We start from the raw sequence: 17,964 nt of genomic DNA on the forward strand, positions 1-17,964 counted from the left end.
AACCTGTAAAGCAATGCTGGAATGAAGTTACGGCGGCACTCCCTGTGACTACACCCTTACAAACAACGCATGCGTGTCTGCAGCATCGGCGCAGACGGGCGCAGGAGCAACGTCTGCAATACGCCCCTGAAGTCCCCTCTTGGCTCGTGGCATGGCTAGCTCAGACAGGGCTCCCTGTCTAGAACGGGGAAATTCAGAGCTGCGCACCGAGGTATGAACGTGGGGAAAGGTAACAAGTATGAGCAGATTGTCCCTAAAGCTCGTCTCCTTCTTCCTCTGCGCTCTGATTGCACCTAATCTCTCAGGTAAATAGTTAAAATATCTCCAGCTGACTGCAGTCAGAAGTGCAACGGGCTGGGGGGAACAAAAAGTGTTTCTTCCTTTCTTAAGTCCAATAGTGCAAGATTAAGTGGTCTTAAATTTTAATTCTTAGTCTAAAGAATGTGTTGGGTTTTTTTTGCTGTTCGCTGAGAAGTTGAACTTGCAATTCCTCTTTAAATGCTCATCTCTTCAAACACAGGAGATTCCCTACTTGTGGAATGGATGCAGGGTCAGAAAGGAAGATTTAGAAAGTGTTAGTTTTTGGCTCAAAAATATCCACTGATAGTCTCTGCCCTATGCAGGTTGTGCAGCCTGCAATCTGCTTCTCCAGGTAAATGCTAGGCTCCAAACATATCTAGAAGGTGTTTGACCTTCAGGGGTCCTGACTATGTTTCAGTGTTTTTGAGATATTCAGTCTTCTGGAAAGAAAACCTCACTTGCCATTGTGCTCAGATTTTGCTCAGTTACGTCTTTCTAAATGTGCCATCTTAGCTCCTGAACTCAGGTTATGTCTTGCTCCCTTTTGTTCTCTGCTTCAGAAAAAATAATTTTGGCCAGCAAAACATTTTTACTGGATTATTTATAGTTCTTAGTTGCTAGGTAGGCAAAGATTGACTCAGCTTCGAGTCAAATGCTCTCTGAACATTTATTCTGTGGAATGGGGAATTTTGTGACAAGTATTTTTTGAAAGATGACAAAGCCAGACAACTAGTCTTTAAAGAAATTTGGTTCTGTTTTTACTGTATTTGTGTTTAATAAGCCCTGGCTAGCTGTGTGGTGTTTCTGTGCAGCGATGTATTGCTCATGTAGTGCCTGTCAGCCTTGCTCAGAACCGATACTCATCCAGCCCCGTCTTCCACACTGGGACAGACCATGGGGGAGAAAGCTGGGATAATTTTCCACCAGATGTTCTCCCATTCCATTGACCTTGACCTGAAACATGAAGATTTATGTCTCCCAGTCTCTTTCATTAGAGCAAAGAGCATTTTCTGATTGATGGTTTATGTCTAGAACAGACCTTGTTGTTGTCCAGAGCAGATGTAAGTTAGATCACAGTACAGTACTTGTCTTGCCTGGGAACTGGCACGTTGTATCCAGGGTGCTGGGAAGAAAAAGGGGCAAACTGGTACATGCTAGGGTCTTGCCTTACGTAGTCGGTGTGTGTGGCTGGAACATGGGTAGGGATGCTCCTAGAGCCTTCAGGTTAAAGGTGGCCAAAGAGGCTGATCAGCATAATTTGCTATTCCCATCTTAAAGCGTACGCTCGAGAGGGACTGCCTTTCACTTTCACCGCTAGGCTTACAAAGAAATCCCTTTAGTTTTTTGGAGTGTTAGAGACATATACTCACTCTATTTTCTTGTCACCAATATTTGGAGTTCAGCATTCCCTTGTCAAATACCCCTTTGCAGAAATTTCCTCAAATGCAGAGATGCAGATCATGCCCTAAGATACAAGATGCTGATGGCATTGGTGTCCTCCAGATTAGAAAGAGGAGACTAAATGGTGCAATGCTAAGAAGTTAAAAGACAACAACGTTTGTTAATACAGTGCTAAAGAGGAGATTCGTAGCCTTGCATATACAATTTTAAGGGGCACACCAGAAGAAGTATAGATGAGGAGAACCGCTTCCGACACTACACAACACTGCTCCTGAAACCACTGATTCTTCTTGCATTGCTGAGCCCCTGAAAGAAGAGGTTGTTATAAACAGAGAGATAATTTTATTAATTTTTATGGCATCCTTTACATTTAACAGTAAGTAGCAGTGATAGCAATGATGAAGTAGCAGGAACTGGTGATGAAGTATGAATGTTTTACATTCACAGAGAAGAAAGGGTAACAAAAACTATTCCAGAGACATGGAATCAGTGGAATTTTTAAGCACTTTAAACTGAAAAGTCAGAAAGTCAAAGGTACTGGACTTGATCCTGAAGCTGCTTGCTTCTATTGTGGAGATTCCTTAATGTGAAGAGAAGAAAACGAGTATCTAAATGATAAAAGCAACATTCAAAAGAAATCGCCACCATTGTAAATTGAAACCCATTCTTAGTGTAACGAATTAAATGGAATTAAATGGAGTATATTCCTGATAGGGTAGGAGGTAAAAAAGAAACTTACAGAGAAAATCTGGAAATTTCTTTCTTTTCTTTGAAATCATTGGAGCTGTAATTGTAAAAGTCAGTATCCTGGCTTGAAAGGCAGTTGTCTGACTTGCCCTGTGAAGGTTTTATCCATTGCTCGTGACTCCAAAACCGTATGGAAGTGGCAGACAGCACTGGGGTAAGAGCTGCCTGGTCCTGCCTACTCTCTTGGTCCAAGGTGCTCTCTTGTCTCCTGCACTTTGATTGTTTCTTTTCCCTTGCAAATGCATGGGCCAGAGTTAATGGAGTATTTTAGTACTGAACCAACACATTTCTTTATTTATAATCAGTGCCTTCCCTGTGTAAATGGCAAAGGATTGCATTCAGCTCATCTTCTCTCCCAGTGTTAATTTGCTTACAATTTTTTTGTGAGCTGTTGTGAGAGATGGACTGTTGGAAAACGAGAGTATTATTGTTTGCTTGGATATGGCATAGGGTTGTGTTACCTCTGGATCAACAGTATTTTGGAAGAGCATGGACTTCTCTTCCAATATACAGCTTTCAGCATGGCTCTGAGATCCAGGCAGAATGAAGGGAGGTGCATTAGTGCTTTTACTGGTCAACAGCGTGGAAGAATATCTTATTTGAGGGATGCAGTTCTCTTTGTCTGAAGACAGATGTCCAAACTAGGGCATCATTTGTTTGACCTATTTGAACTACGCGGCCAAAACACTGTAATCCTCTGTCTTACCTGCAGTGCTGGAAACAACTTTCTGATGCTGTAGCACAGATATTCAATGACACTGAACAACAGCTTCCACTAGAGACTTCAGAAGTAGGTGGCTGTGTTCAAACCAGCAAATATGTTCTCTGTACAACAAACTCATCATTAGCTTTTGTTATAACTATTTTCTTTTTTGTAGAAGAGATCTTCCCAATAGCAGTCAGCAGCTATCCCAAGACTCTGTATACCAATAAGAAAAGAAGCTTAAAATTGTGATCTTCTTTTTTATAGAGATACATATGCCATCACTAGACCCTGAGGATTTTCCTAATGAAAGGAAAAAAAAGAAACCATAGTGGCTTTTGGGGTTTAGGTAAGTGAGGTGACAGGTCTGTGCCCACAGTTTGTCAACAAACCAGGAAAATTGTGTGCTGACATAAACACATCCAGGAGATGAAGATAGGTCTTGACCAGACGAAAAATGATCTTTCAGCCACTAAAAGGCAGATCTCCAAATTCAGAATGATCTTCTTTTAAAATTGGCTTAGAGACAATTTAATTACAGTAGTGCTCAGTACTGTGGAATACAAATTTTTATATATATATATATATATATACACATATTATATATATATATATTTATATATACACCCACACACACACCCACACACATCTCTCAAAAGCTCCTAAAGTCAAGAACTTGAAAATGAGGAAACATCTCAGTGCAAGTCACCTCTGTTCAGACTGAAACATCATTTTGTGTGCATGAGTCATGTGGAAAAAATAATGTCTGGTCATGTAATGGAAGTTTATTACATAATTCACGCACTTATCTATGTTGTCTCCCAAAATTGATCTGGGACTCAAGAGTTTGTGGAAAAGTACTGACAAATGACCTCGATGTCAAAACTATGGAGAGCTGAACAAGAGACCAAATGAGTATTTGAGCTGCAGAGTTAAGATCAAAAAAAAATTTTTTTTGTTTTTTTTAAAAAAGGTGTTTTGGAAAGAAAAAGTGCCTTAACAATTGTATTGACCCCAACCAGACAGAAGTGATAGAACTGCTAATAAAGCAGACAGTGACTTTTATGGCTGTTTAAACAGCAAGGAAGAAAACAACTCATCAGAGACCAGAGATCTCTGAAGCTCAGTTTAAAGAGCAGCTGAACATTATGTCAACAGATCTATGTCAAAGAATCATAAGAGTTCGATCAAGTCTCTCTGGAACATTAATGACTTCATAAAGACATGAATACGAGGGATATTTTAAGGGCAGAAAGATGGCAGGTATTGTACCAATCCTTTAAAAGAATAATCACTATGAAAATACTGGTTATGGGCCTGTCAACCTAGACTGGATCCTGGGTGGGACAACTGATATTAACTGGTTAATTCTGTGAATATAGCCTGAAAGAAGGCACTTTGTTTTAATGCCATATAGGGATTAATGGAAGCTGGACCTTGTTAAGTGAAACAGATATGACTTTTTAAAAGTTTAAATGATAAAAGTAATAATCTTGTGCAACAGACATATATTATGCTAGAGCAGTTACCTTGTTCCTAGGAGAGTGTTGAAATGGCCACTGCTACCCTAGGTTGGTAGGAACAACTCCTTTCCTCCTTCCCTCCAGCTCAATAGTCCCTTGCACCTTGGGAACTATTCCCCTGCTGAGCAGAAAGTATGTGATCTTCTCAGGACCAGGAAGCCGCAGAACAGAGAGAAGGCTGTTCCCATACTGTAGAGAATGCTCACCCAGGGCACCCTGCCTTCTGCACTCTTCTCCCCAAACTCCTAATATTTTCTCATTAAGATGTCATAGGATAAAATCCATAAGCCACACTGTAGGCGCCATCCCAAACCTAGGACTCCCTGATTCCAGAGAATAACGTAATAGCTTCCATCATAATTCATTGATTAAATCTATCCAAGAGACTATTAAGTACTTTGGTCGCAGTCTACAAGCACTTATATTATTACAACCCTGCAATAGAAAAAGCCTGTACTTGAGCCAGGATCATCTTCTACAGAGCCAAGTCAAGCTTGGAAAGAAATTGCATGTTTTTAACCATGAGGTAAATGGTCCATTGGAACAGTTTGCAGTACACAATAGAACATCTCTTTTACTTGACTTCATTAAATCAGACTAGATGACTTTCTAAAAACTTGACCTTTGCACACTGTTTTACTGATACAATGAAAAAAGTCTGAAATAATGAAAATGTATGCTTTCCCTTTCTGTAAGCAGTGTCAACTTAACTGCTGTGTCATTTGCTCTTTGGTTGATATTTCCTCTTCTTTGTAAAATACATCCAAATGCTGAAGTCACAGTAAAGAAAAGAGCAGTGTGCTTTTCTAATGCAAAACACAGCTTTGGAGAATTCATCTAATTTTACATTCTTACACCTTCTTTTTCTTTTTTTTGCTGGGAATTCTAGATGAAGATGCTTTGCTGCCAGCACCTCAGAATATCTCTATTATTTCTACCAACATGAAACATTTCTTAACTTGGAGTCCTGTGACCATCCAAGGAGAAACTGTGAGATACTCCGTTGAGTTTCAAGGGTAACTTCCAGCTGCTTTTTTTTTTCTTCTTTGCTCTTTGAACTGTTTAGTTAGACTTAGAATCCTGCATTGCTTATGTGTCTTGAACACTGCTCAGTTCACAGATCTAAGAAAAGTTTGATATTCCATCATTGTTAATCACAAGTGGAAAAAAACCTTTGGTCTAATTCTGAGAACATTCTGAGGTCTTATCAATAGCTGATTGTTAATAGATACCTAAGTAATCTATCATGTATATTAAGTCCTTTCATGTAAGTTGTCTCTGACCAAAGAACTCAGACAGCTTAGAAGATAAGTAATAGGTTACTTAGAAGAGGAAAGAAAGCATTTGAGATTTATTCAGTGTTAATCTTTTAATCATTTTACAGACACTAATATCTCTTAGAAAAATGTAGGGGGCTTCTGGTGCATCTTGTGCTATAACTTGGATCACAACATGGCTTCTTTGGTTTACCAAAGATGACCAGGTCAAGGTCTCTGCATCTGAGAAGGCAGAATCTGGTGCATCAAATGCATCAACACTGGGTTGAATGTTCCCACCTCCCACAGTAATGTGCTGCATTTGGCTCATGGACAAACCTGCTCAGGAGATTATCTCTAGAGCACACCAACGCTGGATTCATACACTTCTGGTACTCCATCCCCACTGTATCCCTGAACTGGTTTTACCTGGAGAGAATTAGCAAGCAGTCTTAGCCCAGGTCATAGGAGATATCATAGAGATATCCCCATCACTGTCTTTGTAGCCTCTCTACTATTCCTCTTCCCAGGGAGTATGAACGAGAATATGCCAATGAGAGCTGGATCCCCATCTGTGAGTGTTCCCTCATCACAGCCACAATATGTAACATCACAGAGGATATCTCAGCCACTGTGCCCTATAACCTGCGTGTGAGGGCAGATGTTGGCACTCGAAGATCAGAGTGGGGCACCTTGAAAGGTTTCTTCAACCGCATCACAAGTAAGTCCTGTCATTTGAATTATGCTCCATCAGTTGTGTTCATTTGTCTGAGTGCTCTGTTCAGCACCGAGAATTGCACATGCGCATGTTTGCATGTGACATGAAGCCTATAAATGCACAGAGCATGTCCTACTCAGTCCCACTCAGTTCCTCTCATGTCAAGTTGGGACATTTCACTCAGATGGCTTCCTCCTGAGGTAGGGCAATATTTCCCAGGCCTTTAAGTTTAAGGGCTTCAAAGAAAGATGGAACCCCCTAGACATCCCTCTTGGCAGGTTGAGAAGTCTTGCTCCTGATTTCAAAGAGTCAATCAGGCTTGCTATCAATGCTCCACCTAAACTCTCTTCTGAGAAAGAGACAAACCTCACATGACCATAGGCCCAGGATCTATTCCTAGGGAAACTTTCTCTAGGAAACAGCCACATCTTCTTCTGCCTGCCTCATGCTGTCCCATGCTGTCGTCTTGACATGATTCCCTCCTCCTCTGTCATTGGATAGATGATGTAACCTCAGAAGGAGAGGAAAACAGAAGCCAAGGCAATGTTGCAGTCCTAACAATGCAGACTGTCTTCTTCATATCCTTCCATCTCTTGCAGAGTTGAGGACCAGCTCAACTCAAGGATCACGTTGACCCATAAAATCAGCACTATCTAGTTCCAGTGTTTCTCCAGAATCATTACATCCTTTCTCTGCCTTGCCATCAACTGCTTTCAGCAATAAAACCCTCTCCTGAGGTCACTTTTAGTGGGCAATTCTCAGTCTGGGATGAGCAGCAGTCATCAGCTTTAGCCAGGGATGAAACTATCTGTCCACAGCCAAAGTGAACTCCATCTGAAACCTTCATGGGTCATTAGAAGTTACCTACTAACTCATGAGGGAGCAGTCCTCAGTCATATAGAGCCCTTAGTCAAAGTAGCACCATCAGAAGTGCTACATAAGATGGTAAGTATGTCTGCTGGTGTGGAACTGTTTCCCTAGAGGGCAGTTTTAATGAATCTTTTTCTTTTCCAGTTACTATTATAGCATGGAGTTGAGCCATGGATCAAACTGTCAAGCAGAGAAAGAAAATATTCCTTAACTTGACCCTCTTTACAGATGAGGGCAGCAACTTTCTCATTCTTCCCTCTTTCTCATTCTCCCTCTTCTCCCAGTGAGCTTTCAGAAGGGGACTGTCTTCTTGCCTAAGGGATAAACCATGACTTTGACATAGATGGAAGCTGCAGGTGGCATCCGGTCCTGCCTTAGATACTGTGAAATAGGAGACTACCATACCAGTGACTGCACTCATCCCAGGTTCTGGGCTATTCATTGACTGGTAGCTGTGCTGCTTCACTCTCTGGGTTCAGTCGGAATTCCCTGTAAAAGGTGTTATGATTTAAAAGGCAGCTGATAGGAAAAATAGACTTTTCCATCCTGCCCCATCTGGCAGAGTGGATTATATGAGAAGTGGTCATGAAGGCTCCTACAGCCTAAATCACAGATGCAACAGACTCCACAATTCAGGGACCTTGCAACTTTTCACTGCAAATTTTCAGGTCCTAGTAATGAGCTGCAGACACCAGTTCTTCAAATGATTCTCAGTTCTAGAATAGCCTCATAGTGCTGTCACTGGCTGGAGCTGAGGGGGTCTGTTATCTTGCTTTTCTCTGCAAGCAGTTCTGTATCATCAACACCAGGTCACTGTCTACCTGCAAGGTACAGCATTGCTGAAAAACAAGCAGATCACGGAAGAACATTCATGCAGTAAGTTCTGTCTTCCAACTGCTGAAACCATCAATATCTTCAAAGACTTGAACTGTAGCTTTGAGCAGTTCTCATTCTGGTCACCAAAAGGAAGTTGGTATGTTGCACATATGTGCATTAGTGTCCAGCTCCTCATCAGTCAAGCTGTTCACCAGCTCAGGTTCACAACCCATTTCCTTCAGCTTGTGTCTTCATTACCTCTGCTGTAGTTTGATCCTAACTCTACATGTCGAATTCAGCCTTAAGTCAGCACCAATGGAGATGTGTGGCATGGCGAGGCACTTTCTCTTGTGACTGGAAGCTCAGTCTGCTGAACTTTCCTGCTTCCTTTCCTCTTTCTGCTTTGGTGTTTCTTAGGAAATATGGCATTCTGAGACTGACAGGTATTATGGAATTCAAGGCACAGCCCACAAGTTATACTACACTCCATATTTTGCTCATGGAAAGACAGGGCATCAGCATAACCCACACTACTTCTAGATCAAAAAAGCCCTCTAGTCTCAAAGCGTTAGGTGTACATGAAAAATATTTCAAAGATCTTTCTAAAAAAATAGTCAGTAATACTTCCTCATTTATCAACACTCAGATAGCTACTCGGTAGCCAGGATGACAACACAGGAAGTAAATATTAAATGCTCCTGTTTGGTGAGTATTTGCATCTTGCAACATCCAGTTTTTAATATACTAGTTAGTTTTAAAACTCAAAATGGCGTTATTGCTTTTTTCTTTTTGAGGGCTCATGATGTTAATCAAATTCAGTTTAAAGGTAGGAAATAGTTCTCCTGGTCTCCCATTTGTGGAATACTCACTGTGAACAAACTTTTCCTATTCCTCAATATTAACGTCAATTCACTTCATGCAACAGTAATTCCTATTAAATACTTGGCTTCTCTATGTTCTTTTCATACATTACTCTCCTTACTTCATTGAAAACAAGAAGATTGAAGCCAGTTTCAGCTATGACAGAATTGTATGAAATGGCACAGATAAGTATATTAGTGCAAATATGATCTCTGTACTACCCTGATTCCCAGTTCACAGATGTACACTGTGTAGTTGGAGCCATGTTTGATTAATTATGATCATTTCTGTAATACTCCTCACAGCATAATCCCGAACTGTTCCTAACTTTGAATATTGAAGTAAGCATGAAGCAAATTGTGCCTAGTGACAAAAACTAAGTCACAGATTGCCAGCAAACCAATTCTATCCAAAATCATGTGGACACTGGATGGAAATCCAGGATTCATGTGAACCAATTAATTCAGCTGGACTCCTTAAGCCAGGTCATCAAGAATACACACAATATTAATACTATAGAGAGATTAACCTTAAGTGAGCCTCAGGCCTTTAGTCACCACAGGGCTCAGAGTTGTGTGGGTGAAACATGCGGTGCTGTCAAGCCCTTAGCCTCCCAATCTCTGTGTACCGTCAGCAGCCTGAAAGCCCCAATTTGTTCAGTGAACAGAGCACACCTCCAAAATCCTACTGCTGCAAGCAGGCTCATTTCTCCTTCTGTCAGGCAGATTTAGAGCAGTTCTCAGCTACAGAAATCTTGGGAAAATGTAACCCAGAAATTAGTAGAATAACTTCCCCCCATACACACACCAGCCCTTTCCCAGGGTTCTCCTTTCAGATAGAAACATTGAACTCTGCTTATCCTCAAGGCTCACGTCGCTTTCCCCTTCATCTTTGAGTTATTGCCAAAATTTCCATGAAGGAGCAGTGGCTTCCACATCCTGTACAGTCTTACTGCTACGCTAATGCCCAGGAGCAGAACTGGCCCGATCGGATGTCTCAACCTCTGGTGGCCCAACTGGTTCTGCTGCTGTAGATCACATGGGATCCTTGGGCCAGACACTTCCCTCCATTGGAGAAGATTCAAAACAAAGCTTGTGCAACTCAGCTAAAACATCACAACACAGTCATGGTCCTGCTCCTGTTCAATACCTAGACATACTGGGAAAAAGGCAGAGAGATTTCTACCCACTGAAGCAATCAGCTGTTATTCCAGATTGATATGCTACTTTGCTCATAATGGCAGCTGAAGGAGAGTGACAGCAAGGAGCTTCTCTTCCTCTCCTACCTAGGAAAAGGAAGACTTTTTATTTAATAGTTGCCTCTGGTGTGATAATGGTGCTCTCTCTATGTTGGCAGCTTACCTGACCCCACCTCAGATGAAGATCATAGTAGACGGGTATCATTTATTAGTGGAGCTGGAAGACATGGGACCCGCCTTTCAGTTCTGTGTTCTCTATTGGAAGAAAGGCCAGGAGAGTAGGGTGAGTCTTACCTTGGGTTTTGGGTGAGGATGGAGACCCCACATGACTTAGAGTGAGACCACACAGACATTGTCCAGGGGCTGTTCTCCATTCCACACTGCAACAAGTGGATCATCAGTCACTGCACACATGAGCATGTTATTCTCATTCCTGTGGAGAAGCCAGTCTGCTCTTTTCACGTTTCCTTCTTCTTGGAAGGGGAATCCCACAGGGAACGTCAACATTTAAAATAAACTAGAACAGAAGTCATGAACTGAAGGCTGACTTTCTTCTCAGAGTATCCTTTGGTTTACTTGGACCTAGATTAAGGTGTCACACTGGAGGTGTTGACAAAGGTTTCTCAGGAGTCGCTTGTAAAATACAACTTCCCAGTGAGAATGAGCTGTAACATTTAGCTGAGGGTACTGATTATACGCCAAGTAATAATGAAAATTGACAATTTGCATTCCATTCAGGTACTTCTGTTTTTATTAGACACCAGTAATTTTTCTCTTGGGAATGCCATGTTTCCATAGCACCTAAAAACATAAAAATATGAACTCAGCCGTATCAAATCAGATCACAGGTCCATTCAGTACAGTCTTTCTTCCAGTGGCCAATGGAGATGACCAAGGAAGGAAATAACAGGATCCCTGTACAGTCACACTTAGATTAGTTTCACAAGCTTCAGAGACACACAGCTGCAGGGAATTCCTGAGCCAAAACTGGTGCCTTTAATGTTCTGGTTTTGAAGCCATGTAAACTTAGCACATACAACTTTCTGAAGTAAGGAGTTCTGCAGCTTGTGTTGTGCTATCTGAATCTTAATTTAGAAAAGAGCAAGTTATTCCCTGTTAACTTTCTGCACCACACCAATTATTTTGTACTGGCCACCTCCTGTATCCTATAAGAGCCCTTCTATCCTTCCAGTTCTTGTCATACTCCTGTGCCTTTACTAAAGGGGAAAGAGACTATACCTGCACAGTTCAAGGTGCAGGAGCAGTGTGGATTCATACCACAGAACAAAATAAGTCTTCATACTCTTTTCTTTTCCCAGCAATTATTAATATTTGTGACCACTATAGAGCTGAAACTTTCATAAAACTTCTTATTTGAACCTAAAATGCCTGTTCCTGACTGGGATGTTCCACTGATGGTCATTGAGTATGCAAAAGTGCAGGAGAAAAATTCCTATGAACATCATCTCATATTTATCTGTGCTGAATCTCATTTATTATTTTAAGACCCTCCTACAATTATTCACAGTTGGCTGTCATTTTTAGTACCCTGATGTGTTTTTTCTGAGTATCATTGGTATGTATCAGTCTTCATCCTTCTAGATCATCTGCAATATTTTAGTGACTAGAGATCTACATGGGCCTCCACCATAAACCTCTAAAGTATACATTTTGTATCCTACATTTTAGCTAGCAATTTAACCATGCAAAAAGCTTCCTTCTGCCTAGGAGCAGCAGGAAGCAAGGCTGTTCTCTAAGGACAAGCAAGCCAGGAACTAAGGGGGAGCCCACCACAGGCAATGCCTTCCTTCATGGGATGCAGACCTACAGGGTTGATGACAGCAGGCACAACCAGCTGTTCGTAACAGGATCTATCAACTGCCCCAGAGAAGTCAAGCAATGCACTAGGCCCAGGGTCCATCCAGGGAGCCCAGTCAGGAGGCAGAGGATTCAGGGTCAGAGACAGGAATGGAGACAAAGCAGCAATGTACTTGTCTGGTGCCCATCCAGGAGACCAATTATCTACAGCACAGGCCCAAGGCCCATTCAGAAGGCAGAGCTAGAGACCAGGATTCTTATGACACATCTCAAGAAAAGAGTGAGGAACCTGGGCTGAGCTTAAATAGGATTCCTGGGCCATGGGCAGGGTGGTGGTGGTAGTGGGGCAGCCCAGCTGAGGCTGGTCAAGGTAATCACAGCCTAATCAGTGCACATAGAGCAATGAGGCCTTCTTATCCCATGGTTCTTAACTTAATAGTCTTATGAAAAGGCCTTTCTTGACAGCCTTTTGGAAATCCAAGTAAATTGTATCAACAAAGTTTCTCCTGTCCATGTGCTTTAGAAGAAATTCTATAGACTTGGAGCTTATTTCGTTTTACAAATACATATTAGTTCTTTCCCAATATGTGATATTTATTCCATGAACATTATTTCCAGACTTCAGAATACTTTCTATCAACTGGACTGTCATAAACATCAATTTTATCATTCAGTACTTGTCCAGATGTCTCCTGGGACCTTTTTTTTTTTTTTTTTTTTTTAAATAAATGTCACGTTTGACATCTCTTATTTCTGTTTTTTCAAGAGGTTATACATGCAAGCTAGTAATTGACCTGATTTTGTCCTTGAAGTCTTTTCAAACCTGTTGGCCTCAAGGTCACCCTTCTGTGGAGGGGGCCATTTTGATGGAGAGAAAGACTTGCTCTTCCAGGAGACCCCTGCTGACTAGTTGATGGTGTCTGCATGCATGTGATGCGGAAAGCTCATGAGGCCTGCTATGAATGTAGGCTTTGCATCTGCAACACAGAAAGAATTAGGAGCAACTGGCTAAGTATTACCTGTCCTCTTTTCATGAATGAGCAGACTAGAAATAGCAACTTCATCTTGCTGGCAGTTAACAGAGCCCCTTTTTTTAGAAGATAACCATGTTCCAGTGTTCATACACTGCTTATGGTGCACTAGAGCGTGTTACAATTGTACATGCCAGATTTTGAGGGGCAGCAGTGAGAGAGTGTATGTAAGGACATCATCAACATGAAAGAAGTTCCCTTATACTTCCCTTTCAGTCTGTCAGGAACCAAATATGTGAAGAAAGCACAAATGAGGGACAGAGAAAATATACAACGCTGTGGGACATGGCAGTATTGTACAGATGAACAAATGGAGAGACTTCAAACATCTGAAGCAGCAGGACTCTGGGGGTGCAAAATCTGACATGGTACTGAGGTCTATCTGCTGCTCTCACTTGCTCCTCCTTAGCCCATCTCTTTCCCTCTCTGTGCTGCAAAATCACAGAAAGGCTTCAGCACCCCTAGAACAGCAGCACTGGTAGCACAGGCATGGTATTAGCATCCTGGCAGAAACTCTGATCCCAGACCAATCATCCAGCATTTCACCAGGGGAGAAGGTCATGGTCTAATATTGTGGCCCATAACTATCATGAAACTTGTTTGGTTCGTGGTTCATTTCTTCCATTCCCTCCTATCCTCCCAGGCAAGTGTGGTCGCATTCTTTGCTCTACCATGCTTTCTCACTTGCTGCTTTTCCTTTCTCTTTTATTCACACAATCTGCTCTGACATCTGCTGCTCCTATTATTTTCCTATCTTTTCTCCTAACAACGTCCAGGCTAGCATTGACAGTGGGACCCCTGCACTCAATTAGCCCCTTACCCTAAGTTGTGATGCTCCTTCTTCTGGCCTTTTGCAGACGAAGCAGAAGATGGTGAAAGAGATCGGCTCCACGCTTCACCTGGACACCATGGAGGCAGGAAATGACTATTGCGTAAAAGCTCAGACGTATGTAGAGGCCATCAACAGAAGCAGCAGCTTCAGCCAGATGCAGTGCGTGAGTGCAGAAGGTAACAGCTAGCTCTCCTTTCTGTTCCCCCAGTGTAGTCACACCTAAGCAGGGCACTTCAGCGGCTCAGCTCCCTTCTTTTTGTTTCTGCCTAATGTCTCCTGCCTTGTTTGCAAGTGCGCTGTCCCATTTATTCCTTGGGGGAGATAAAAAAGGTGCACTGGCACTGAAGTCCTTTCCTGGTGCGTGCGCAGTGAATCTCACCAGAGTGAATGGGAAGAGCAGTCCCAGAAGGATCAGTCTGCCACCTGACCATTGAGTGGTTTGTCCTCACAAATTCTCTGACGTTTTTCACCCTCTGTTTTCTTTAGGTGGCAAGTCCGTGTGGCTCATTACTGCCCTCATCTCTTCTGCCAGCTTTGCTATGGCGGCTTTGACCCTGCCTTTCCTTGCCTGGAAAACAAGTAAAATCTTTCAGGATTCCTGTTGCCCCATTGTTGTCCTGCCAGACACACTGGTAACTTTTTTGATTTGCCTGTTGCTACTAGGGGGCTGGGTCCTGAGCACCACATCTCTGGACGGTTGTGGCAGGCAAGATAGGAAGAACAGTTTTGGTGGGGGCAGGTAGAAGAAAGACAAGTTTGCCAGTCTGAGAGTGTTTAAATATGAGTGCACTTGTTTTACAGAAAGTATCAGAGCCCTCCACGCAGCTGATACTGTGTGGGAGTGAAGAGGCTGAACACTGTGATCTGATGGTGCATGTGATGCCCTCTGAAGAGATTCTCCGACTGTGGATTCAAGAAACACTTTAGAACAGATCAGAAAAAAAAAAATACTGTGGAAACAATCTTCTAAACAGGTCTGGCAGATTGTGCCCCAGCAGTTTTCCTCACAGTACCAATCAGTAATGTCTGTTTTCTTGGTGTCTAAAATATGCTGAAAACTAAAGGTGTTGTGTTTGAGCATGTGCTCTTGGTTGCTATTGTCATCCTCTTTGTAACATCTTCATCCACCAACAAAAGCAAGTAAAGGCTACAGATGCCAACTTCTAGTTTCCGTACTTTCCCTTCATATCCATAGTGATGACCAGACATGTTCTGAGTGTCCTTACTGGTAAAGATGGGTATTAGGATCTTCTGTCGTCTGAGGACACATATTCTGAACTTACCCACTCATCCCAAAAGGGGATGATATAAGGAAGGTTGGGGAGATGTGCGTGGAAATGATAGCTTAAATTGATAGCGTTACTGGAATAGGGAATAGCTTTGTATTTTGCTAAAATTTCCTGGTACCGGGTTGGTATTGCAGAATATCACTCTGACATGCGGGAAATGTATCCACTGATAGCTCTATAGGAGAGGAGTATGAAAAGACTACTCAGCTGAGGAGTCAGCAAAACAAGCTGGATCTAGCTCTGCCTCTTTAGATGTTCCCTCTCTTCACTTTAGTAAACACAGGCAGCATCCACCCTTCGATGTCCAGGATTTCACCAGAGCAATAAATGTATAGCCCACTGCATTACTTGCAAAGCACTTCAGCCTCAGTATTTTTACCTCAAAAAATTGTTGCAGTTTACTTGTGTTTTTGAAGAAACAAAGCTGCCATGAGATAAGTGGTAAGAGCCTCTCATATGGCTGCGGTTGGAATGAAAGGAGGAAAATGCTGTTAGGGCTGCAGGCAGAGGCTGTAGCCCTGCCCTGAGGTTGCGCTCTTTGAAAAGGGTGTCAAAAATTCCTGAAGGTGACATGAGAGCAGTATAAGGCGCTAACAAAAATTACAGACAGCATAAAGAGTGGCTGGATTTCACCAGTGCTTAAGAGGGATTGATATGAGAAGCAGTCAAACCTCACAGATAGATTCATGGCCCATTGGGTACCTTTTGCAGAAGAGCCTTGCACGGTTAGCAGCACCATATGGGTGCTATGTGGGTCCAAGATTATGTAGCCAGCGGATCAACAATACCAAATTTGGGGTTGGATTTAGTAAAAGTAGGACCAACAGGGAAAGATAATTCGGGGAGGGAAAGGACAGAGAAAGGGAGGCTCAAGAAATGGGAAAAGGGATAAAAGAGCATGCCAACCATGTGGTAAGGGGTTTATCGCCACAACTGAAGCAGGACAATAAACCAAACCTTTTGTTCTGACCACGCTGTGTACCAGACGCACCTGCTTCTGCAGCCAGGCAGGGCAACAGTGGGGTACTTACCCTGCCTTGCAGGGGAATATCCAGACGGATGGGTCAAGCGTTCCTGCATCACTGTGTCAGTGCTGTTCCAGGCCTGCCAGCATCATTGTTCTCCACCTATCCTAACATCATCCTAATGCATGAGGTCTGAAAAGAAGAAGAAAAAAATCTTGCCAAGTACAAATAAGATACAGGTCTTCTGCATATGTAGCAATTACGTTTGTCACTTCGAAGAACATCGTTTAGTACTGTGGAGCAGAAAACAGTGTTAGCAGGTTGTGAAAACTCTTGGGGCTAAAAAGCTTTTCTTAAAGCTCTCAGTGGATCTAACGAAATCTGATGGATCTCGCCCTTACAGAATGTGCCTTTTTGAAGAATTCCATCTTGCCATCTCGCATCAGGCCACCAGGTGTCAACAAAGCTCTGTGAAAAAAAAGAGAGAGACTGGACTCTATTGTCACCTCTTAGCTCTCTGGGTGAGGCAGGTGACCTTCACCCCTCCGGATCATTGGGAAATGACTTGTTGCTGGCACTTATGGCATGATGCTCCCAGATAAGGGACCTGGGACTGAAGAGGAGAAGATCATGTGCATGAGCTGGTACGACAAATGTTGAGGGGCCTCCTGGCATGGCTGCAGGGGGATGCAGCTTGTGGAGGGCTGATCCTGGCAGCAGGCAGTGGAGAGAGCGGTGGTGGGGTGTGGAGGACAGTCAGCATATGAGCACACTCCAGCACAGGGCTGGAGCTGACCATCCCCTTAAAAGGCTTTGCCCAGCGCTTGAGTTTTCAAAACAGACTTTCCCATTATGAAGGTCTTCAGGTTAAAGCTGGTTTAGGGAGCTCCTGCACATCTCATCTCCCACTGATGTGGATGTGTATCTTGGTTTCTAGTGTGCCTCACAAGGATGTTCCTGTAGGGTGACCCTCCAGTTTCTTGTCCCTTCCATGCTCAGAAGTGACTGTAGGTCTGAAAAGCCTTAACCATTCCCTCGCCTTTCCTATGACTTGGTGGCATTGTAGCAGTAGCAGCAATTTTTGAGGGAAACAGAGGAAAGAAAGGAAAGAAAAGATTTGTCAGTTTGAATGTGAATAGATCTTTATACATAATTTTAATGAATGTTTTCCAGAAGCATTAAAATAAAATATTAAACATGGGGCATTTTTTTCCTCTCCCTTTCAGTGGCAGACTTTACGACCTTCCTCATTGCTAACAAAAGGACTAACCTTTTGTACAAAACTGTCAGAACAATGTCAAACACAAGAAACGCCTGAAAAAAGATCTTAAAATAGGGAGATGGAAGGGAAGCGCTTATGTGCTACTCCCAGCTTAGCAAGACCATGTTCAGTTTGCATTAGGATATTCCAGTTTGTGTCTGTGGAGACTTGAGACCCAATTTGAGGTGCTGGCTGAAAGTGCTTGGAGAGCTTCCCGCTGCGTTGTATGAGCTGTTTAGGCCTGAGAAATGACAGAACAAAAGTAATTCCTATGCTGTCCATGCGTACCACTGGCACAGGCAACCGCCCTTCCTCACTCCCTTTAGCTTGTTTCCTTATGGAGAAAGAGTTAATTGTGCCTTAGCGGTCATGACC

The 17,964-nt window shown here is 42.7% G+C and overlaps 1 protein-coding gene across 1 annotated transcript; it reads left to right on the forward strand.

Annotated features, from left to right (window-relative positions):
• Positions 1 to 238: 238 nt before the first annotated feature.
• Positions 239 to 15,001, forward strand: IL20RB (interleukin 20 receptor subunit beta). The gene is made up of 7 exons (XM_062588677.1): positions 239 to 303; positions 5,553 to 5,690; positions 6,461 to 6,651; positions 10,552 to 10,676; positions 14,100 to 14,250; positions 14,561 to 14,706; positions 14,876 to 15,001. The coding sequence occupies exons 1-7, from the start codon at positions 239 to 241 to the stop codon at positions 14,999 to 15,001; spliced, it is 942 nt and encodes a 313-aa protein (XP_062444661.1).
• Positions 15,002 to 17,964: the final 2,963 nt, after the last annotated feature.

The sequence above is a fragment of the Rhea pennata genome, chromosome 15 (assembly GCF_028389875.1).
Source record: "Rhea pennata isolate bPtePen1 chromosome 15, bPtePen1.pri, whole genome shotgun sequence".
NCBI lineage: Eukaryota > Metazoa > Chordata > Aves > Rheiformes > Rheidae > Rhea > Rhea pennata.

Coding starts and splice junctions, on each gene's coding strand:
- IL20RB (XM_062588677.1), top strand. CDS start 239: ATGAGCAGATTGTCCCTAAAGCTCGTCTCCTTCTTCCTCTGCGCTCTG. Junction 5,691..6,460: donor TACTCCGTTGAGTTTCAAGG/GTAACTTCCAGC, acceptor TCCTCTTCCCAG/GGAGTATGAACGAGAATATG. Junction 14,251..14,560: donor GCAGTGCGTGAGTGCAGAAG/GTAACAGCTAGC, acceptor TGTTTTCTTTAG/GTGGCAAGTCCGTGTGGCTC.